The following is a 24338-nucleotide window of genomic DNA, read 5'->3' on the forward strand; positions in this document are numbered from 1 at the left end:
AAGGCATAAATAACCTGTGCTAAGTGATCCTGCATTGGCATTCTTGGGTGAGAACAAAAGAATTACTTTGCTGCATCAGCTCACAGTTCAACCTACTCCAGCACCCTTTGCAAAATTCTCAGCAACTGGCAAGTTGGAGATGGTACATTAAAAACTAGACAGCAGTCCCCCAAGGGACCACAGCTGACCTTTTGCAGGGGTGAGGAACCTGCACCAGGCATGCAAGATGACTATCACTGTCATAGCTGAAAAATGCAGCAGTGCTTAATGACTTTATTATCAACAAAATAAAAGGAACCCATCACAAAAACTACCTTTGCATTCCTATTACGTTTTGGGGCAGAAATCAGCCTTGCGAATAAAACCAGAAAATCCCATCCCCTGAAAATTAACAACCTGCTGGGGTTTCCATCATTTTTCTAGTCGCCTATTCCATTCCTCTGATGGGGGTGGGGGCAGGTACTTCCTCTGGCAGCCCACTAGGTTTCTCTGATGTGCACAGGAGGCAGGCAGAGCACGCCATCTCCCCTCCACCATGCACTTGGCTGCATGCAAATACTTATCACCTGTGCCCACCAGGCGAGTGCTTAAATGCAAGGCTGGCCGAACTAAGCATCACATGCATCACAGTGTAAGGAAAGCTCAGTGTCTCAGTCTTCTTTGGGAACAGAAAATGCACTGTATGTGTGTGCATGTATATGCTTAATGCTTTTCTAGCAGAAGCAGCTGACGGGGCTTTCTTGCACACATCTGTGAGCAATATGGTGGAAGGAATATGCTCTTAGAAGGGGGAAGGCATAGCTCAGTGGCAGAGCACATGCTCTGCAGCGCACAAGAGTCTCAGCTTTAATCCTGGCACTTCCAGTTTAAAGATTTCAGCGACGGAGGCCTGATCTGTGCTGCCAGTCAAAGTTGGAAGTACTGAGTTACAGGGGACCAATGGTCAGACTCAGTTTAAGACAGCTTCATATATGAATGTTGGAGGATGGAGTAGGGAGAGAAACATAATTTTTGTCAATAAAACTTTCCAGTGAAGGCTATGGGCTATTTACAAGCAAGTAAATAGAGGAGACTGCTTCCTCCCACCACCACCAGAAAAAGAAAACCCATCAAGGCTAATGCCTTAAATTCTAGGTTTTGGCTGAAAAATCATTCCAATACTAATCAAAACATACCAGAAAGTAAAGGGCAGCACCCCTTACCACATTTTTCATGGCAAACTGGCTATCTGTCAATGTTGGAGGAGTGCAGTAATACTAAAACAAATGTATGGCCAGGACCTACTAACAGCTGCCATAAGGCAAGAAGCACCATATGGGGCACAGTGTCCACAAGTATCCCTGGAGGTTAACTGAAGCTGAAGCTCTGATCAGCAACAATTAGGTATGAAATATATAATGGAGTACAAGCTCTTCCAGTTTTCCCCCCTTCCCTTTCAGTGACAAAGCATGGAAACAAGACGCAGCAGACAAATAAGGGTACAGACCAGCTTCCAGATCCAGCTTACTATCAGAACTGCTTGTGTGATTTTGCCAATGCATTTGGACATTTATTGATTGTGAATATTATGCAGCAAACATCACCTTACATTGTGCTATTCAAATTAGGCGATGGCATGCACAAAGCTGGACATCTCTAAAAAGATATGCTATTTCCCAACATCCCCTTTTCCGTTTCACAAATGTTATGTATGAGACACCCACTGTCAAATTAATTCAGGCTCTGCCCATGGAACTTAAAAGCTACATCCACTATAATAAATAATATATGCCCAATAAAATATTTAAAGGCCAAAGTTGATATTTACATGAAAGCAGGCTGATTTGTGGAAACAGTGTTTTCTCTCAACATTGTTCACTAAATTTTTCATAGGAGAATAATCAATGGAGACAAATATAGAGAGGCGCGAATAAAGAAGAGGGTATGCAACCAATGAGCTTCTCAAAAGAACTATAATAATGTGTTGGCTCGACTCCTTACATACAATCGTCGTGAAACAGACTCTATAATTCAAGAGGAATTATAAACCCAACATTTCAAGGCTGCTTTAAATGCCAAGAAGGTCTGCATACTGTCGTGACAAAAACAAAGCGATTAAGAAAAAACATCTTAACGGAAAATAAAGACTTCAGATAAATAATCAAGAAGCCAAGGGCTCTCCCCCAACAATCATTTATTTTCCACACAGTGAAGACATAATGGCTGCTCATTTGTTCTGGCAGATTCAGTCATGGTCCATCAACGTAGCATAGCACCTCAGTTGTAGACGGCTGGAGGAACAGGGGTGTGGGGTGGGGTACAGGGGTGAGGAAACTGTGGTCCTCCAGCTGTGATTGAACTCCTACTCCAACCAGCGGCAGCCAGCATGGCCAATGATCAAGGGTGATAGGGCATTCAAGTCCCAACAACATCTGGAGGGCCACAGGTTAACCACCCCTGGTGTAGTAGATAATGTCAGACTTTTGGTCAGAGATCCTGGGTTGTGCGGCACTGGACCTTCTCTCTCAGGATTAAGAGAATAAAATGGGCATATGTTCTAAACTCCTTGCAAGAACAGCTGCCCACAAATGCAAGATTAATATTATTCACAGATATAGCACTGCCATTGCCCCTGCAGCACTTTTTTTCCTGATCCTACGTGCTGCATTGCCACATGGGTTAAAAGAACCCTGAGGACCTTCTTGGCAGGAATTCACAAATGCCATTGCTATTGGCAACCAGGATTCTCTTCCTGGTAACAGCTTTGTGGACAAGCGTAAGACAAGAAACTCCTGAATTAGTCACATAACACAGAACTCACAAAGGGGGGGGGGCTCTCACTTTGCAGGAGACAGACTCCCTGCCCCAAGTCCAGGCTGCAAGACACATTTTAAATGCAAAGAGAGATCTGTTGCAAATTCATGTTGCTTCTCCCTGTACATCAAAATTCAGAATTTTCCCATTCCTCTGCCCTTGGCTAAAGTCTCAGTCCATACTCTAGTAATCTCCTACCTCGACTACTGCAACCTTCTACCTTTGTCTTGCCATCACAGCCTTCTCACATCTATCAAAAACTCCCCTGACAACGTTTTCCTACACTGACTCCACAAGACACCACTTCCTCGAATTCTGTTGCTTGGATTCCAGCATGGACTCCATGCCCTTACCTTTAAAGGTTATCATGAACTTACCCACTCTAGTTTTGGTTTTTATTCCTGTTACATACCTATTTAATTATTATTATTATTATTATTATTATTATTATTATTATTATTATTATTATTACTTCCACTCCCCCATTTCCATCCTCAGCTGCCTAAAGGTATCTTGCTTGCTAATAGGGCTTCAACCATCCTCCCTCATTGCCTTCTATGCTAAAAGTATCTGCCTGAATATTCATGCAGTGCTACCTTTCACTCTTCACTTCTCAAAACACACCTTGTTTTGAAACCTTTGGTTTCAAATCAGCTGTAACTAAAGTTAGGTATGTATAACACCATTTGCTCACGTTCAGCTCTTCCTGCCTTTGTCTCTCCCTTCCCACCCACCTGTCTTATTTTAGAATGTGAGTTCCTTGCTGGCAGAAATAGGTCTGGTGTTTCGTTTATAAAATCATGCAATGCATAATGCATAACCCAAAATAATAAAATTAGGGTGGAGACACAAGAGTGCGCGATCTTGTTAAATTCTAGGTGGGAATTCTAGGAAAGGGGGAATTATTTCCCAGGTAACCTAATTGGCACAACTACTTTTGATACAATTCTAAAGTGCAACCATTCCATGGGCAGATGAATGATGTTTTGGTTATGACAGAAAATTAATTGTAAGAACAAAGGACAAAAATGAAAGGACAAGACAGGGACATCAATTCAGAAACATAAAGCTCTGCCGTAGGAATGATTTCTTTAGCCCAGAAGAGCATTTCTGATGCAAGCAATTTATAGTATTTCATTAATACTAGTGATAACAGAACTGTACTGTGCAAGGTTTGGTATTAGAATATGTAAAATATCTAGAAAGGAAATTTAGCGGAACATGAAATGCACGTTTTAAAGAGATATAGGCAATGCAACTTTATTTTGTCTAATCAGAAGGAAATTCCACTGACTGCAGTGGGACGTAAGTGTGCACAAGATTGCAGCTTTAACTTATTGACTCTCTTATATGCTGGCGGTATAAGTGTATTCCTGGCTAAATAAATGGATGCCAACTTCAATACAGTATTAGTCAAGCTTGGCGATTTCAAAGTTTTAGCACTGTTCACTTAATATGAGTATAAACACGTTAAAGCAGATCACTCTCTAGACTAGGGCATCTTTTTTTAAAAAAAAAAAAAAAAGCAGACTAAATATTTCACAGTGCAAATTACCCTAGGAAAATTACCCTAATTTGAATCAAATTTTTTTCAAAGGCAAAATTTCCCAGAAAACACACATTCATGCCTAGAGCAGTGTTTCCCAACCACTGTTCCGTGGCACACTAGTGTGCCGCGAGATGTTGCCTGGTGTGCCGCGGGAAAAATTAAAAAATTTGAAAGATTTTTTTTTTAAGTCAAATTTTCGATTGGGGCGCTGTCACTAGATGACCCCTGGGGTTCCCTCCCTCCCTCTCGCTCTGCGCCTCCCTCCTCCTCCTCCTCCTCCTCTTCCTCCGGCTCTCGGCCAAGGCTTGGCGGCTGCCACTCACTCGCTCACCCACCCGTCCCTCCATCCCTGCACCTGGCCTCTCCCCCTCCGTCCCCGGCACGGCGGCTGCCGGGATCCGTAGTCCCCTCGCCCTTGGGCTCCGCGCCCGCGCGGGGTGCACGAACTACATTTCCCAGCGTGGCCTGGCGGGCCGGGCGTTTTGTTTGAAGCGCTCTTCTCCCGGCCATGGAATGAGCGCGGCGGCGGCCGGGCGGGCAGGGGCTCTTCCGCGCAGACCCCACGCAGCCTGCCTGCGCCCCCACGGAGATCGGGCGGCAGGATGGAGCCCAGGGATCCCCGCGGAGGCGGAGCGGCGGAGGCGGAGGCTGCCCCCCAGGTAGGGCTGCGTCGGGTGTGTGTGTTATTTTTGCAATGCTGCATCCGCGCCGGAGGGGACGCATCGGACCGCGGGGAGACCCCTTGGTGGACGTGCAAGGCAATGCATGCGTGCAGGCGTTGCATGGAGTGCAGTGCAATGCAATGGCAACGCGGCGCCCTGCATGCATGCATGCAACTTCCACCGGCGCTCCGGACTTGGCAGGTGAGGGGGGTCCCTAGTGGGCGGCAGAGAGAGCCAGGAGGGTGAAGGGGAGCCGGGGGGAGCAGCGCTGCTCCCCGAGCCGAGCCCGGGGGGAAACTTCAGCGTCGTTGCGCCGGGTGTTGGAAGCGGAGGCTGGCGGGGGCCCCTCACCTGCAAAACCTGGTCGCCTCTCATATATTTCGTGCATTACATTCATCGCCCGCTTTCTCCTCCAAGGAGCTCCCGGGGGCGCGCGTGGTTCTCCCCGTGTTATCCTCGCAACAACAGCCCTGCGAGGTGGGTCAGGCGAGTGGCCCAAGGGAGCACCCAGGGATTGTCCTGGCCAGGTGGGGTGATTTGAACCCTGCTCTCTGCCCGGTCTTCGTCCTCATTTAGCCCCCACATGTGCATGACTGTGCATGACTGAGGTTTTCCCCCCTCGTCTTGGCTATGGTGTGAGTCTGTGCTGTTAATTAATGGGGTTCTGCCTTCGGAGAAGATGAGCCAGCCCTCAAGGAGGTGATTATGTAATTTGCTAGCAATTCATGTCCCTCCCGGCGTGACGCTGCGCGCTGACGTCACGGGGCTGTAATGGTGGTGTGCCTCGAGATTTTTTTCATGAAACAAGTGTGCCTTTGCCCAAAAAAGGTTGGGAAACACTGGCCTAGAGGAGGGCTGCTTTGCTGCTTCGCGGCTAAAGTATCTGAAATATCTTTGAAGACAGTTCCCATGAACTCTTTCCAGCACACATAAAATGTCCCAGCCAGGCCAAGCTTATGAAGAAGCATTGTTTGTATATATTGACTTTTTTATTATCATGATTGTGCATGCTGCCGCCATTGTTTGTATCACCACAACCCCATTTCCCCCCCAGTCTGCCACAATCATGCTAATCCCAGGGGTCACAAACACTGTGCAGCACCCACAAGAAGCCTAGTGTTTACACAAATGGTGAATCCTGCTTGGCCAATAATGTAGAGGAAGTCCTGTAGATGCCCAAGGTACTTGAATGGGGTCTCTGGGGGAGTGAGGATAATAAATAATAACAATAACAATAATATTATACCCCACCCATATAGCTGGGTTTCCCCAGTCCTTAGTATAGTGTCAAGGTTTCAACAATGTGAATAGAGGGTGTCAGCTCAGAATCCAAAATAATGTGTCAACAAGTAGACGCAGAACCTTAGGACCAATTAAAGCATTAATAGTAACCAAAATCCCCAGAGAGAAGATGTGCTCAGTTGGGTTATGTGCCGACTCTGTGTGTACCCCAACTTATGAGGCGAACTGGGGTGATTGTGGGAAGGTTCTCATGTCTCGAGGGTAAAATCTTGTTGTTAACAAGGCATCTAGAGACAGACTGCAGACTCTCCAATCTTCTGTATAATGCCCCCAAACAGGGTTCAAAATTACCAGTAGCATTTTCCTTGGAAAACACTTTCCCACATAAAAGCAGATGGGCAGCAGCAACCCGTTTGGAAATATGTGGACACAACACTGCACCAGGTAGTTTTCCGGGTCACAGCAGTTCATCTTGGCAGTGATAACACAGCTGATGACACTGCTGCTATATCTGTCAAAGGCAGCTGAACTTGTGAAAATACTGTCATTTAATAATGTCCCATTGCAATACGTAGAAGGAAAGGGAGGGCTCATGCTCAGCACTCGAAATGTGCGGTATCAGCCTTCCCCAGTCTGGTCCCTCTCCAGATGTTTTGGACTAAGATGCTCATAATCCCTGACTGTGAGCCATGCTGGGTGGGGCTGATGGGAGTTGGAGTCCAAAACATCCAGAGGGCACCTCCTTGCCACACCCTCCCCTCTCAAGGTCTACATGCTTCTGCAATTAATTTGGTTTGTGAAGAAGAAGAAGAAGAAGAAGAAGAAGAAGAAGAAGAAGAAGAAGATCAATTGTATATTTTGGGGGCAGTGTTAGAAACTGGGATGGAAAAGCTAGGAGCCAAATGGCTCCTGGAACCTGGGTTGTGGGCGCCAAAACAGAATGTCTAGTCACCACTGGGGGACACACCACTTTTTATTTATTCTTTTCATAAGCACAAACTAATATGCGATTCACTTAAGTGACACATTGTTAATATCATATTTTTAACAGAAATTGTTAAACCACTGGGACACACACCACTTTTTATTTATTCTTTTCATAAGCATAAACTAATATGCAATTCACTTAAGTGACACATTGTTAATATCATATTTTTAACAGAAATTGTTAAAACATGTTTAATATAGTGTTTACAATAAAATATACTTCAGTTTTCAAAACACTCTACTCTTTATTGTTAAACTCCTTAACATATTGTCTATGCTAAACAAGGTTTCAAAGGCTTCAAAGCACAAACATTTCAGTAATCCTTGAGTGTCAGCCAGGGGCAAAAAATGGCATCCAGACCTTACCATCCATTTCTGATACTGTTTAAATTGAGTAGAGAATGTAAATCCTGCTGCCTTCCAGTAGATCAGATCCACCTGACATTATATCCATCCCACAGAACAAAAAGTGGTTCCTGGCCCCTGCTCTATATCATTTATGAATAAATTAAATAATACCAGTACCAATACAGATCCTTAGTGGATCCAACTTCTTATCTTCCTCTGTTTTGCAAACTGCCCATCAGCTGTTTCCTGTTATTCAACCAGTTACCAATCTGTAAGAGTTGCCCTCTTTTTGCAATGCTAAGTATATTCATGAGAATATGAAGCTTTAGCAGAAGCTTTCTGGTAACTCCAAAAGGCTGCCAGAGCAGAACTTCCCTTTGTAGAAGCCATGCTCATTCATTCTCTGCAAGGCTTATTCTTCAATGTTTTTAATCATTGTAGCTTCAAACATCTTTCCACCATTTTACTTGGGGCAGATGTGAGGCTACTAGACCTGTAATTTCTTGGATTCACCCAAGATCCCTCATTAAAAGCTGGTAATAATATTGGTGATCTTTCACTCCTCTGATAAGGAAGCTGGTTTCAAGAACAAGTTGTCTAATTTTTTGCTAGAAGAGCTAACAGTTTCACATTTGAATCCTTTCAAAAAGCTCAGGGGTTTGCCATCTACACTTGATAATTTACTAATTTTAATGTACTGATGAACAGAATTTCATCTAGTCATTTCTATTTCACTTTTGTTTTATTGTGCCTTTCTTCAGAAAATTGGGTTGAGAACTATTTAACATCTTCCACAGTGAAGACAGATGCAAATAATTAATTTAGTTTCCTTGCAATTTTCCTAATTCATTCACCCATCTGCTGCATAATGGTCTAACTGCTTGTCTGATTTTTTCAATACATTGAAATAAATTATCAACCTTAATGTTTTCAGCAATATGTTCCTCATATTGCATATGTCTTAGTGTCGGTTGACTCCCCCTGTCCAGTTTTGTGCTCCTTTCTATTCTCTTCATTTGGCTAACATTCAGTCTTGCATTTAGGCATTCTAGCTGAAATTCCTGCACTGCAGGGGTTGGGCTACATGACCCTCAGGGTCTCTTCCAACTTTACAATTCTGTGATTCCATGATATGATTCTGTTACTGTAATTTTAAATAATCTCAAGAGCATCCTTTTGTCCATCCTGAGCCTGGAACCAACATGTTTAAATTGAAAAAAACACAAGTCATAATATAATTTAGGAGGTGTGTAACCAAAGCACAACTGCTACAAAGACCTTTTAAAAACCACTGTTTGTTGTCCATGGTCATGTATTTGGCATCCAAATGTGACTTTAATGAGTAAACATGTTTTCTCCCCTCCTCTTATTTTAGCCACATTTTCAAGAGGTTTACAACACCACAGCATTAAAAGCAACAATTTTGCTCAAGCTCAATGTAACTTAAACTGCTCTGTTTATTCTCCATAGAATAAAATGGGAAACATTTTTGAGCTGAAGCATCTTAACTGTAATAGTTTAGTCATATGATTATATGTTTCACAGGAATACCAGCTTCCTTAAGAACTTAAAAGAAAGTGCCATGGCTTCATTATGTAACAAGCATCTTGTTGAACCTGCAGCTATGGCCCTCCTATTGTCCTTGGACTACAACTCCCACCATCCCTGCCCACTGGAAATGCTGGCTAAGGCTGATGGGAGCTGGAGTCCAACACAATATGGTAGGCCCTCAGTTGGCCATCCCTGCTCTGAGGAGTTATGGCTCTACTTAAGGCTTAAATAACAAGCATCTGAAGGAAGTACAAATCTACAGGCATCTTAGTTACAAACAAGGTTTCTCAAACAAAGCTTTAATCACCAATTGCTATGGTACAGGAGCATTTGCAATGCAAGGCTGATTCGAGAAACAAGCCAGAAACATCACATTTCTGCATACGCTACTGCCAGGAGGGGAGGGAAATGACACATTTTCTTGCTCAGCAAGAGTATTCTGAAAAACAAGTGAGCTCATAGATTTTGCCAGTCATCGAAGACGTTTTAACATACACTAGCCATTTCGCGCCAGCACAAATTGACTGAGCTAAGCTTAACAAACAGTATTACCTTGCAAGCTAAAGACTAAGCTAGCACATCCTTTTGGATCTTGACCTATTTCCCTTAAAAACAACAACACCACTGCTGTATCCAAAGAGTGAAAAAAAGGGAGAGAAAGCCAACAAGGGGAAAGGGAGAGAAGAAGAATTCTGATTAGAAAAATAAAAAATACCATTATTTGGCATTAGAAAATGCAGACAGAAACATCAGCAGCAAGTGTTTCATTTTTGCAAATTAGATCACCAATGATGTATCACAAATCACCAGATGTGCAACTTCCTTGTTGGATGTGTCATACTCTGCACATATATTTGAACTCATGCCAAGTAAGAGCACAAGATCCATTAAAACAATAAAATAAAATAAAATGGTGAATTCAAACTCCAACTGATTTTCCTCAATATACAATGTTCAGGTAAGAAAGGTCATTTTGAGCGGCAAGAAATCCCAAGACACTTTCATCTCCCTTCTAGTTAAACAGCATCTCTCCATCTCTCTCTCTCTCTCTTTTTAAAGGAGTCTTCCATGAGTAATACAAAATATTTCCCTTTCTGCGGATAGAAGGGAATGGTTGAAGGAATATCACATCACAATACACCAATGGAGCTGCTTTCAATATCAGCTTTAAAGTACAGCATAGCAGCAGCTGCTCCAGGTCAGCTATTAAATCCCCATAGAGGGAAAGGAACAGCAACTGGAGGGCTAATTCACATCCCCAAGAGGCAAGGAAGCTGCTTCATTAAACACACAGTGCCAAGACCCCCTCCTCAGCAACACTATCCATAAATAACAAGCAGCACAAGCATGGTCTAGGCCAGTGTTTCCCAACCGGTGTTCCGCGGCACACTACTGTGCCGTGAGACGTTGGCTGGTGTGCCGTGGGAGGGAGGCGGGCGAGTCGGGCGGTGAGAGGCGGCGGCGGCGAGGATCCGCGTCGAGCCGGGGGCGGCTCCGCGGTGGTGGTGCCGAGCGGCGGGGCAGCGCGTGCAAGAGGGAGGAGCGCGAGACAGCGGAGGAGGAGGAGGCCGGCATGTCCGGGCAGCAGCAGCAACAACAGCAGCAGCAACTCCCGGCGACGGCTCCTCAAGCCCCGCCGTCGCCCCCTCCTCCGCCCGCTATCGCCGCCACCACCACAACAGCCGCCGCCGCCTCAGTTGCCGCCGTCCCTCAGTCCCTCGCTCTGCTGCCTCCTCCCACCCCCAAAGCTTGGAGGTTCCCCGGCAAGGGGGAGGGAAAAAACTTTCACTTTCGTGCGTCCCTCCCGGCGTGACGCTGCGCGCTGACGTCACGGGGCTGTAATGGTGGTGTGCCGCGAGATTTTTTTCATTAAACAGGTGTGCCGTTGCCCAAAAAAGGTTGGGAAACACTGGTCTAGGCTAGGGCCAGTCTTCTGGGAAGAGGAAGGGAGACTGCGGGATTTAAAGGGGAAGCAGAGGCAAAAGGACCAGAGAGAAATAAGGGAGTCCACCCAAGTGAGGAAAGCAGAGGGGAGCTTTGGTGTCAGTGTATAGGTGCAGCTTTAGAGAGGAAAGGGGAGGAGATGATGCAACCCATGGACGGGGCACATACAAACAAGGCAATATGATGAAATTAATGGTGTGAATAAAGAAATAGATTGCATTATGGGGCTGGGGGAGAGAGGCATGAGGCAATATTGGGAGGGGAGAGGGCTTGGGCATTAGATGCATCCCACTCAGTGCAGTAATTGGAGGGGGTGGGAGCCGTGGGTTTTGTCCCAGGTGAAGCCTCCAAAGGGGAGCTATTGACGCTCCCATCCTGGGGGAGGGGTGTGTGCCAAACTGGGTCTTTGACCCAGGGGAAATAAAGCCTAGTTTCATCCCTGATCCCACTGAAACTGCATCCTCCTGTTCCTGGGGAGAACACGACGTCCTGTTCTTTCTATGTAGCCTTTTAAAAAATGAACGTCGCATTTGCAGTTGATGTAAATACATTTTACCATCCTGATCGCACTCATCCCTCTGCATGGAAGAAAAGAGACGGGTATAGTGGCAAAAGTGAAAAACGTCGGGTGGGGGGCGGGGAGAGGGGAGAGGGAGAGGGAGAGAGATGGCTGGATGGGGATGAGAGGAAGCCGGTCTGGGCTTGCCATGTAAACTCTGCGAGAAAGCGAGGAGGCCGTCTATAAAATTGGGCAACCTCTCGAAGCGACTCGCCAGCCTCTCCACTGAAACCGCGCTGTTCAGGCAAACCCCATACAAAACAAAACAACCCGATGCGACATTCCCTCCCCAGATCTTAAAACAGGGGTGATGCTGTGGCAAGCGAGCGAGGGCAGATCTACTACCGCAAGCCCTCCACGCTAACGAGGCAAATATGCACGTTCCCCAGGCGGGCTACTTACTACGGATGAACGGCATAAGGCGAGAGCAGAGCAGCACGCTGCTAAATACTCATCATCATCATAACAACAATCCAGATCAGAAGGTTAAAGGGAATGAATGGGTCTTTCCGTCCACTCATAAGGCCGGAGAGTGTGTGTGCATGCATTGCAACCCGGGGACGGGGACGAAAAGGTGCAACGCGAGGGAAAGAAATGGGGTGCGACGCAATACGGGAAAAAAATGTGGATGTTACGGGGGGGAGGTTGTTTTTTTTTCCCAAGCGGGAGCCTCTGGGTGCAAATACTCGCATGTTGCGCGGTCAGAGTGCGGGGAGACGTACCTGGAGCAGCAGCGGCGGCGGAGGAAGATGCCTCCACCAGGGCGGCTCGCTGCAGCTGCTCCTTCGGAGGGCGCCTGGCGAGGTCGGCGGCGCCGGTGGAGGCTGCGGAGCCCGGGCGCCCCTTCAGAAACAGCAGCAGCAGCAGCAGCAGAAACCCCGACGCGGCAGCCAGCCCCCGGAGCGAGAAGGACGGCGAGCTCCCGCGAATGCCCGGCATGGCGACCACCAGCCAGCGGGCAGCGGAGGCATATTGCGGGCCGAGGGAGGGCGGCCAGAAAGGGAAGGAGCGCGAACGCCCGGGCCGGCAGCTGAGCCGCGCGCGGCCACAGGGTCTCCCGCTCTACGCCAGTCCCCCTCACGCGCGCACACTCCCGCCCGCCCCTCACGCCCACGTGACGGCGAGGAGGAGGAAGGCGCCTCAGCTCGCCTCCCCGCTCGCCCTCCTGGGCTTCACTTTGGAGAGCAGGCACCCAGTCCGCACGAGCACGGCTCCCCTTCTCTCCCTGCCCCACCCCACAGGGGCACCGCCGAGCCCGCCTTCGTCATAACCAGGGGCTCTGCTGCCGTGTTCCTGCCTCCCTCCCAAGCAGCAAGGGGCTTTGGAGCTCTCCCTAGCCTAGAGCAGGCACGCACCCCCAAACTCGGCCCTCCAGATGTTTTGAGACTACAATTCCCATCATCCATGACCACTGGTCCTGTTAGCTAGGGATGATGGGAGTTGTAGTCCCAAAACGTCTGGAGGGCCGAGTTTGGAGGTGTGGTTTCTCGGTGCCTGGACGGAGGTGGAGGGTGTTGGCGTCTCCTTTCCCCTAGCAGCAGGGCTTGCGCCTCAAAGGTGCTCCTGGTGTTTCCCAAACTTGGGTCTCCAGAGTGGTTGTGGTTTTTTTTGCGGGGGGGGGGGACGACTACAACGCCCATTGTCCATGACTGCTGGCTTTGCCAGTTTGGGATGATGGGAGTTGTAGTTCCAAAACAGCAGGAGACCCAAGTTTGGGAAATGCTGTTTGGTGTATCTCTTGAACATCCCCCTCCCTTTCTCACGCACATAACACACACGTCTCATGGCGCCTTCAAGGTGAATGTGTTTGCTGAGGACCTTCATGGGCTACAGGGGTAGGGAACCCTTTCCAAGCCAAGGTGCACATCCTGCTGGACAACATTCGAGGACCGAATGCAGGCAATGGTCAATTAACAAAACTGGGCAGAGCATCAAGCGTAAGGGCTTCTTTACATGCCCCCCTCTGTCCTTCATCTAGGTAAGCCTAAGGCAGCAGAGATCAAAAACATACCCAGGGAAAACTCTCAAGGAAGCTGTGGAATAGGGTCAATGATGGCTGGGGCTGGGGAACCATGTAGGGTCAAAATGCTGGACTTGGAGAGGAGGGCTGCATTTCAACCCCAGACCTGAGATGTACATTAAGTCTTATCCTCGATTCCTGCATCTGACAAAAGTTGGCTCTTGTTCACAATAACAGTTGTGTGGCAGACGGAAAATTGACAGGTGAAGCCGTTCATATTATAGAGATGGCATCATTAGCATGGAGTGATAGGGAAAGTTATATTTCCTTGACCATCAAACAAATGCTTACTTGTGAGTGAATGCTCTGGTTTGCTTGTTTGTTGCAGTCAACCCAAAGGTGAAAAATCAACCAGAACGCAGGTATTGTTGCAGGTAGTTCAATAAGTGATGATTTAGCAGTTGCATTTTGAGGTCAAATGGCTGGAGATTCACCTGATGAAAATTTCTAGTGCACCTGGTTCCACTTGACGACTATTGTTTTGCAATAGAAAAGTTTCCAGGGGAAATTGAGAAGAGCCATGCAGACGGGCCTGACTATGGGATGTGCTATTCACACACGTACTCCCCACCAGCACTGGGATTACACTGCCAATGCTTATGTCAAGGAAACTTGAGAAAGATAATCTTACCCTGTTAAGTAATTCTTAAACTGATCCATGGACTACTGGTGAATGACAGAAGCAATAGAGAGGAATGCTACAGAGACGGAGGCTTCTTTGAAGTGTCAGTTGCAGCCATGAACGGTAGTGAAAGCTGAATTTAAATGGCTTCTTTTGCTCTCAAATATAGCACTGGGGCGAGGGGAAAGGGGACGGCTACACACGGTCCAGTTTACAGATGCTCAAATTCAGGCATGATTCCTGTGTCATGGTCAGTCATCCAGCGGAAGGAGTGAGAAGTGCTCCTCCATATGGCAACATCAACGTGCTGGAGTTATTTACCATGCAAGTTGCCTGAGATAGCTGTGCCTTGACTGAAAAATGCCTTCGGCAATGGGGACACGTGCAAACCTAGCACCAACCTGATTCCTAGCCCCGCAGTTCCTTCCCCTTCACCCTTGTGTTTGTTGTTCCAAGTGGAATACAATATACAGTTTTACTGTAGGGGAGGAGGAGGCGAGTTTTAATTCAGATGTTTTTCAAACAACCTCTGCACATAGCAGCTGTAATAAAATTCACAAATAACAAGCAAATATGGGCCTGCCATACAACAGACTGGAAGCACTGCTGAGGGAGTGCAATTGTCTGCTAAAAAGCATGATCATCCCAAACAATTCTGAGGGAATGTTAGTTCAGTATTACTAGTATTGTAGGGAGCTGTGACAATGGACAGCAACACACCTAACGCCAATCAAGCAAGACAGTGGTCAATATCAGAGTGTTTAGTAGGTCTGTACCAGAATCTACTTGACAACTATGGACTGATGGCATAAGCACTTAGGTTGTTCAATCCTTTTTGTTTAGCACTTAGAGGTTTAGGATGCTCTGGGCATAAGGCTTTAAACCATCTGGCTGTTAACCATTAACGGCCCTATCACCCAGGCATTTGCTGAAATATTTTGAGTACAGTAATGTGTCCCCACCCAATCTAATTCTCAGAGCTTCTCAAAATGCAGCTTTAAGGAGGCAGCAAAATTCTCCCTCAAAGCAAGCAGTGTTATTTTAAGCCCTGAAGCAGACAGAAAAGGAAGATATAACAAAACAGTTTTAGGACAATAGGATTTGGAGTTGGGAAATGAAAATGTGCGCACACAGCCTAGAGATTCGCACATTGGCATTATCCTCACAATCCGTGAGCTAAGCTGACCCTATTTCCCAACCTAATAAAGTTCGCTACTGCATTTGTAATAGTAAATATAGCCAGTGCAGGAGAGAAATCCTGTCACCACGATCCCTTCTGCACTGCTCCATAAACTAATCAGAAGATAGGTGAAATGATGTGATGCTCAGTAAGTACTACTGTATTTGGTAGCATTCAGTCTTAAGCAAGGGTGTACACTGTATAGGATTGGAAGATGGCTCAGTCAGCAGAGCATGAGGCTTAATCTCAGGGTCGTGGTTGGGCAAAAGATTCCTGCACTGCAGGGGTTGGACTAGATTACTCTTGTGGTCCCTTCCAACTCTACAATTCTGATTTTAAGTCTTCTTTGGCCAAGGAAGTTTTCACTGAGGAAGAATAGCTCCAACTTTTTACTTGCCTTAGCAGATATTTGGTTAAACAACTGAGTTACCTTCCAGCAGAAAAAGCTGAAGGATTTCATGGTGAAACAACACCTATGAAATTGTGAATCTTGTCTCCTTTCCTCTTACTTAAATCAAATGGCTGCTGACTCCTAATGTCGTGAGCAAACTGGGGCAACTGGGCATGTGCAGGAAAAAAAGGGGCACCAGGACAGCCGATAGCCAAGGAACTAGTGTAAAACTGATGCAGATAGGCTTGGTTTACAGTGGGGGGGGGGGGACGGACGGGCTGTGCTTTTGAAGGAAGGGACTTACTTGCCTGCAATGCTGCTGAGTTAATAACAAAGCAGACGGAGACTGGCTATAAAGAGGTCAGCCATGATTTTGTACAAGATCTTGGTACCCCTAAAGTGTGGGGCCTGGTTTGCCACTGCCCCCCGCATATGGATCCTACCAACCAAAGTGTTGGTAAGCTTACTTCATCCAATTCCCTGCAACTTCATATTCTTAAATAATGTTCTCTTTGCATGCCTTATTAGAGCTGGTCTGTTGTAATGTTCAGTGTCTATAGGCCTGCATCATAATAGCACAATGAACATTATTTTCCCCAACCACTTAACTAACACCCATGCACCAGTTTGACTAGCTTTTGCTACATTAATGTAATGCATTAGTCCTGGGCAGTCCCACCAGCTAGTTTTATATCAGGAGAAAATGCAAAGCAATTTTGCGAATGTGAAGTCGTACATATCCTGATATTTGTGTTTTGCAAATAAATCCAAAGGACAGAGTGAAATAAGTATTTTATTCATCAACAAACAAAGAAACATTAGTTATCCTACTATTTACATTAAAGATTTATTCAATTGATTTATGTGAACAATTTAAAAATATATCTGACTTTCTTTTCCAAGTGTTTTAACTTCAGTGGATTTGTGGATTAAGGGATGGGCAATGTAGTAAGTCAAGTAATACAGCTAATGTATCTCCTATAGGGTCTCTTTACAGCTGCTGTGAGTGACAACAATGATTTGCTTTATTTGTCTTCAACATTTAAAATACTATTAATTCACAGAACTTTTATAAGGCTTAAAGTGTAAGTGCTGGTGGATTTTATTTATTGCTTTTCCAAATGCTTTTTTTAAAAAAATTCCTGAGCATTAACAGTGTGACCATCCTGTTCATGCACAGTCAAACCCAGTTACACATCTGATGTTTCAATGTATTGTTATTTTTTAAAGGAAACATATACTCTTATTTCTAAGAGAAAGTCTAAAGTGCATTGAAGACTTCCGCCAAATAAATACACAGAAAATATTTTAGGATGCATCTACAACAGCACCTACAATTCCCAGGATTCTTTGGGGGAAGGAATGACAGTGAAATTGGAGTAACAGATGCAGGTTTATGGCATAACATATATTATTTCAGCCTATATCCTATGGAATCACAAATAGTAAATTAAAGTGGGTTGTGAGACATCTGAAAAGAAATGTTTGTGTGAGATGTTTAGATAAACAGACTGATGGGCTGAATAGCACTGCAGCGTCCTGAGACAAGAGGGCACATCGTAACCAGAAATTCATATTAGCAAAGTGCATTTATGATATAATTAAGAAAAGGTCTCAATTGTGTGGTAGTTACACTGCCAATCATTGGTTTGTTTAGAAAATGACCCACGTGTTTCACAAACAATAAATCACTACATATATATATATAAATTAGGAAATGGTGAAATAAAATACACATTCTAAACATCAAGACCACAAACTTAGGCTGGAATCCAAAGATTTATCTTAGACCTGCTAAAAGTCTTGTGCTTACCCCATTGGGATGTTTTACTTTTATTTTTGCCTAACAACCCTCCACCCCAAGAGAGATCATAAATTGCTTTTGCCTCTCCTTTGTCATATTAGCCAGATGTTACAGACAACTCCCTGTCTCCTACCCCAGTTCACTGTAATGTCTAGGCCAAAGATGGAGAATCCAGGGCCCTCCAGATGTTGTGGGTCTCCAAGCAACATAATGGTCATGGACGATGGGAGTTGTAGTCCAACAACATCTGGAGCACTATAGCTGTGGTATAAATAGAAACACAGTACACTGATGTGACATAATTGCACTGTGTTGTGCCTCACCTAATTCATTGTTGGCCAGCTGGGGCAAAGCAGAGCACAGTACAATAATATAATACAATACCATGTGTGTCTTCAGACATTGCAAGGAAGCTCTGGCAATGCTGTTCTTATAATGCCTAGTTAATCCCCGAGTTTGAAAACTCAGCTGTGCAGCATGAAGGACTGTCTAAAGAAACAAACAAATTAAGCACCCTTAGATGAATGGATATTTGGGTTCAAGGCCATAGTCTCTCACTGGTTACTATTAGTGTTAAGTAAAATGTGTGTTACTTATGTGTGGTGGGTTAATTTATGTTGAATTGACATGGAACATTATTGTAAGGTCAGTATATTTAGAGGAATAAATGTTTGACACAATAGTTGCACTGTACTATCAGCCCAGTAACAGTACAGTCATTATTTTACTTGTAAAAGTTATAAAAAACTAAATAAGTTTGCAACTAGCAAACTTTGCTAACGTACGCGGTGTGTCGCCCAATGTGGGCAATCACATTTCTAGAGCAATTATACAGACAAGGAGGCTGCAAACCTAAGTATTCTTACTAGTGAATACGTTCTGCTGAAAGCAATGGAGCTTACTTCGGATTAATCCTGTGGGTGATCATAATACTATCTAGAGCAGTTACATAGTCACTGAGGTTGCACACCTAAGCAGTATTATTAGTGCACAGGTTATACTAAAAGCAGTGGGGGTTAGCTATGAGTAAACCTACTTAAACCTGCAAGGTCAGTTTAGTATATTTGCTCTCTGCCCTGCTGACCTCTGGGAGACAATATATGCTACATTCATCTCAGGCCAACATGTGTGTGAGGTGCCACATTTTATGCTTGTCCTGGGCTTGGCTGTATTCTGTAGCAAAGAGACATAGGGAAAAGACAAATGGAAGAGACTGACTTTCAGTCTGAAGTGTTTGCACCAATATAAAGTCTTCAGAGAGCCTATAAGATGCACTAAAGTACTTCCTCTCTAGGACCCTGGAATTCTTTATGCAAGTAAAAGAAAAACCCTAAGTGGAATGAGTATATAAATGCATGTTCAACATCAGTGATGACTTGCATAACTATAAGAGATATTGTGTATGAAACGGAAAGTGGAGTTTTCTGCCCAGAAAGTGTTTTTGCTCCCCCCACCCCACCTCTGCAAATATTTTCAACTGAAGCAGTTCATACATACTGGGTTAAGTTCACGTATGCTCGTTGAGTGTATTATATTTGCACATGGATATTCCACTTCAACTCCACACACACAACATTCATAACATAAAATCACTTGATACTGCCTCTGAAATAGCCATCACAGGTCAAGCAGGACAGATAGAGGTTTCCGTATGACCTTAAACTCATTTAAAATAAATAAATAAAATTGGATGTCCTGTGACATTATGTAACAAACCTGCGAATGTGAATGAATTTTAAGTGACTAGAGATATGCGCAACAGGGACAGAATGCCCCGACAGAATTACAGCATCTGGTTTTTCCTTAGTGAGGCCTGTATATGTTGATAATTTGGCAAGGAATTAATTAAAACTGGTTATAAAAGATGAATTGTATTTGATTATTATTTTTTTTAAAAAAGAGCAGCGAACTCAGAAAAACATCATGCCCCATTCCCAGCCCGTTGATTCAGTTATAATAACATTACATTCCGTTAAATAATTCAATCAACTCAGTACCTCTCAGAATATGCCATGAAAATGAAGCAGTGGTGCACCAATATTAAAGCATAAATGCATTATGGACAGATAGATATCAGCTCTATCGGCAATAGAATGACAGTGTCTTATGAAGAATGGGTGGTTGGTTTCTGGAAGGGATTTTTACGAAGAGATCACACAGCTCTGTTGATAAGAGCATGAGACTCATAATCTCTGGGTCGTGGGTTCAAGCCCCATGTTGGGCAAAAGATTCCTGCATTGCAGGGGGCTGGACTAGATAGCGCTTGTGGTCCCTTCCAGCTCTACAATTCTATGATTCTATGGTTTGTTCTAATGCTGTGTATAATAACTTTGAAGGAAATATCATACTATATAATACCACTTTGTATTTTTTAAAAAGCGGTTCATTTGATTATTAGGGAGTCCTATATTAGTGATGGGACGCAGGTGGCGTTGTTGTCTAAACCACTGAACCTAGGGCTTGCCGATCGGAAGGCTGGCGGTTCGAATCCCCGCAACGGGGTGAGCTCCCATTGCTCGGTCCCAGCTCCTGCCAACCTAGCAGTTCGAAAGCACGTCAAAGTGCAAGAAGATAAATAGGTACCGCTCTGGCGGGAAGGTAAACGGCATTTCCGTGCGCTGCTCTGGTTTCGCCAGAAGCGGCTTAGTCATGCTGGCCACATGACCCGGAAAAACTGTCTGTGAACAAATGTCAGCTCCCTCGGCCAGTAAAGCGAGATGAGCACCGCAACCCCAGAGACATTTGCAACTGGACTTAACTGTCAGGGGTCCTTTACCTTTACTATATTAGTGACAGGTATGCTTTGGCAAAAAAGCACTGATGTTGCAACATAATGCCTCTCAAATTACGAAGCCTCTATCACACACCCCTAACACCACACAGAACTGAAAAACCCAGTGCTACCTTTACATCTTTAATTAATGCATTTTTGTCAGTTTTCTAAATCTTGTTGTTTTCAGATATTTAAAGATGTCAAAACTCCCAACACCACTGGGTTGCAGCTGTTAGCTGTGGGAGCATAGGACTACACCTGCTTGTTCACCGAGTTACGTTAAGCTGCAGATAAAAGAAATTCAAATTTCTAGTTAATAATATAAATTGGCAGATTGATAAACGATATACCACTCGGAAATTTATGCTTTTGTAATACAGCACACCAAGATGTGTCTATTCAGCAATGAACTTGATTGATAAGTCACTCTGGGTTGCAATTCTGTGCACACTTACCTGACAGAATCGGACTTACTTCTGAATAAACATGCACAGGATTGTACTGTTAAGAAGGATACTTTCAGTAACAGCTATGTCTAGATACAGGCCAAAAGAACCACAAGGCCAGGAAAAAACATTTATCTCTTATCATAACCATATTTGCTTCCAATTAAGCTGACTGAAGTGACAGGACATAACCATTTGGTTTTGGTTTGTGGAGGGGTAGTGTTCTTTGTATATTTTGATGCATAGGCTTTTGCTGTGTACAAAATATATATTCTTCATGAAAAAATTATTAAGTATAAAATGCTTAATATATTTCATTTTGCCTACTTCTGTGACATTCTTTCCTTTAAAAATATTTACATACAGTACAAATTCATTCATCTGAATGGTCTAGGAGGGGGTATCCAAGAAAAAAGAGATTTGGATAAACTAGAGTACTATTTACAAAGTGTTGCAGTGTCATTGGCCCTTATGGAAGAACACACTGTGTATGTGGCAAAGCAAAACTATCCAATAACTCAGGGTGGAAAGTGGAAACTCATACAATCTGTTGTGTTTTGCAGTTGCAGTTCATGCTTATCAAACAATCGCCTCTTTCAGTATGGCATTTGTATGGAAAGTGCTACTTTGAGCCCCATAGAAGCAATTGTCTTCTCTTTATTTTCTTAAGCCTAGTTCACACCTGCATGCTCATCACTTGATAACTTGCCTGTATGAAAGGGCCATCAGATCTGGCACCATGGCATAGATAGAGCTCTATTTTTCCAGTTGTTCCTAAGTTCACAAATTCAGCTAACCGTCATCGAGTACAGTAATCAATATCCCCCCAAAATCAAATGATGTGCATACATGTGGTGCACTAGGCCCGAGATAAACACTAAAACTTAAGTCCCTTTGTATTTTTCCTCTCACAGAAAAGAGAGATGATTTTAAAAATAAATCAGCAATTCAGAACCACATCGCTTTGATAAATCGACCTCATTTCCCAATTTTGGTAGTTCATCTACGTGGCACACAGTTGCTCTCATAGTCCGCATTTTTTTATTTCTGCAACTAGGCATATCCTTCCCATTAAATGTACTTACAATACCCCATTTTAGAAAAAGGTAGAAGCACCTAAGACCAAACCTTATGATTCAGCTTCATATTTGCCTTCTTGTGTATTATCGCCTCAGTGGTCACTCTTCTCCAGGAAAGCTCTCCATGAGAGCTCTTTAATACCTGGCCAGCTATCTCTACTGAGGTTTCAGCTTCCTTCCATAGATCAAATCCTGGCAATGATCCCAGAAAGAGTGAAGGTACAGTCGACATCCTCTGAAATGCCATTCACTGGATCTGCCCTTTAAGGCTCTTTCCTGCTTAACAACATGCATCCTGCGAGCTGTTCAGAATAAAATGCTTTCCCTTCATTACTCCACTGCTTTCCTCTATGACTATTTTTTTAAACTTCCTGGCAAATGCAACCGTGAGGGGGTCCCACTTGAGACAGCATGACACTGCCACTTAGTATTTTCACTGGGACATGCTCAGCACAGCATGTCTGCTACTACCGCCTGTCAACTTACTTGTACAAACAGGATTCCTTCTTTACATGTCTAAGGGCTTGATCTGTACAGACCCAGAGCAAAGCCAAGATCTAGAGCGGGATGTGGCCTTCTGAACTCTTCAGTTTTCAACCTTAGGCTGCAGGTAAGAGCTGGAAATTGTGAGACACATCTGATGAAGGCTTCTCGTGGGCTTGTAAGAGGTTACAATTCCAATTCATCTAAGCACCATTTTCTTCACTCCCTCTATTTCCTCTTCTTGCTCATCCTCCAACAGCCTAGTTTTGCTAGAAATAATTCCATTTTGTTTCAAAACTAGCATTTTGAAAACAGAAGTAAAATTATGCATAGTAAGGTCAAGCAGATATTCTTAATTATTTTTATAATATATTGTGAATGAAGAATTTCCATTTCCTTGTATAGGCACTGAATTTTCTGAAGTGCGGAAAAGTTATGAAAGGCTAGAAAAGTTATCAGAAGTCTGGTGCACAAACCAATCATTTCCCAGAGTATGGGTATATTAGTGTCTAGAAAAAGGCTGATGATCTCTCATAAATATTAGGAAACCGAAATAAATCTTTTGCATCTACAAAGTGGACAGTGATTCCTGAAACGGGTACCGTACAGTTGTCTTCTATGGCGAACTCACTGAAAATCATATAACTGGAGCAGAACATTGTACGTTTTGTCGATTTAAATGTTTCTGGTTTGAAAATGTAGTGGCAAGTTAAGTACTTCTAAGGATTGGTGAGTACCGTGGAATGGTCCAGCCCAGACAGTCTTCAATTAGTGTACACACAGTTCATTAAACGGATGTAGTAGTTGCAGGTCTTCAAACTCTTGCTAGCAGTTCAAGTTGTACCAATCAACACATTTTATGTCTTTAGCCTTAAGCAAGGCTGTGGCACTAAAAATATGCTCATCAGTGCACATGTATTAGTCACGTATGTGAACAGGATTAAATAGGAGGGAGGCTAACATATTGCTCTCATTTTGCAATTAACCTCTGACTACTGTAAATGCCAGAAGACACCTGCAGTGCAATTCTAGACAGTCTGTCCCTCAAGGCAGAAAAAATACACATTTTTTTTTAAAAAGGAAGTTGTTGACCATTCTGAACCTTTTGGTAAATGACACAGCTAAAACACTGCTTAGGCCTCTGATGTCCCTTCTCCATTTTCATGCGGCTGCAGCTGTTCCCTTTCTTGTTCTTCCTGAGGTGGCCGCACACGCTTGAAGAAACCCACCTGTGTTGTAGGGAGAAAGGAAGGAAATACAATGCACATTGGGAGTGACATGGGCATTATCTCTACCTATAAACACCCCTGGGCCTCACTCATGGGGGTATCAAAATAGTTAAGGCATCCCCACAACAGCTAGACAAATGCAGCCCCCAATTTCAAAAACATTTTACCATGCGCACAGAATCCGCATACGTGCATGGGACTTCCACATGCCACGCTACTGTTGTTACACACACAACATCCACATACATAGCCTAGTTGACCCAGCACATCAACAGCACTTTAAAGATCTATTTACTGCTGAATCTCTTGCCACCAGCAGAACTCAGCCAGGCCTTCTGCAATAACATCTTTAAACATCTGGATGCAGATCTTAAGCAGCCAAGTCACTGTTACTATCTTAAAACATTTAAATATTTCCCATGCAAGCTCCTGTTCTGTGAGGTTGGACTGAAAACTGGTATAACTAATACTCTGAGTAAGCAAACCTGTAAAAGGGCTGGGGAGGGTCCATTTTAATCAACCAGAGCTCTCACAGCCGACTGCTACAGAAATCTCAAAGGCTGCATAACATGTTTCCTTTGGTTCTTTTCCTTGTGTTTATCTGAAGCTGCAGCTAAATCGACAAACGCCCTGTTCTTCTACATGTTTTCTGCTTTCATGTGATTGTGCACGTTTA

At 44.2% G+C, this 24338-nt stretch overlaps 2 protein-coding genes across 3 annotated transcripts in view; both read right to left on the reverse strand.

Annotated features, from left to right (window-relative positions):
- The window catches only part of FAM171B (family with sequence similarity 171 member B), a 35696-nt gene extending 22977 nt beyond the window's left edge, over window positions 1-12719 (reverse strand). The window contains exon 1 of one of the 2 annotated variants that reach the window (XM_082200895.1): window positions 12358-12719. In XM_082200895.1, the coding sequence (XP_082057021.1) occupies window positions 12358-12574 (217 nt within the window). In that variant the 5' untranslated portion in view covers window positions 12575-12719. Of the gene's footprint in view, window positions 1-12037; window positions 12145-12357 lie in introns of those variants that run through there. The other variant, XM_082200894.1, reaches the window with a different exon arrangement.
- Window positions 12720-16623: 3904 nt separating this feature from the next.
- The window catches only part of ITGAV (integrin subunit alpha V), a 68154-nt gene continuing 60439 nt past the window's right edge, over window positions 16624-24338 (reverse strand). Inside the window, exon 30 of the mRNA XM_082200784.1 lies at window positions 16624-23662. Within this exon, the coding sequence (XP_082056910.1) occupies window positions 23567-23662 (96 nt within the window). The 3' untranslated portion in view covers window positions 16624-23566. The remainder of the gene's footprint in view (window positions 23663-24338) is intronic.

The sequence above is a fragment of the Podarcis vaucheri genome (genome assembly GCF_965113315.1).
Source record: "Podarcis vaucheri genome assembly, chromosome: 1".
In the NCBI taxonomy this organism is placed as follows: domain Eukaryota; kingdom Metazoa; phylum Chordata; class Lepidosauria; order Squamata; family Lacertidae; genus Podarcis; species Podarcis vaucheri.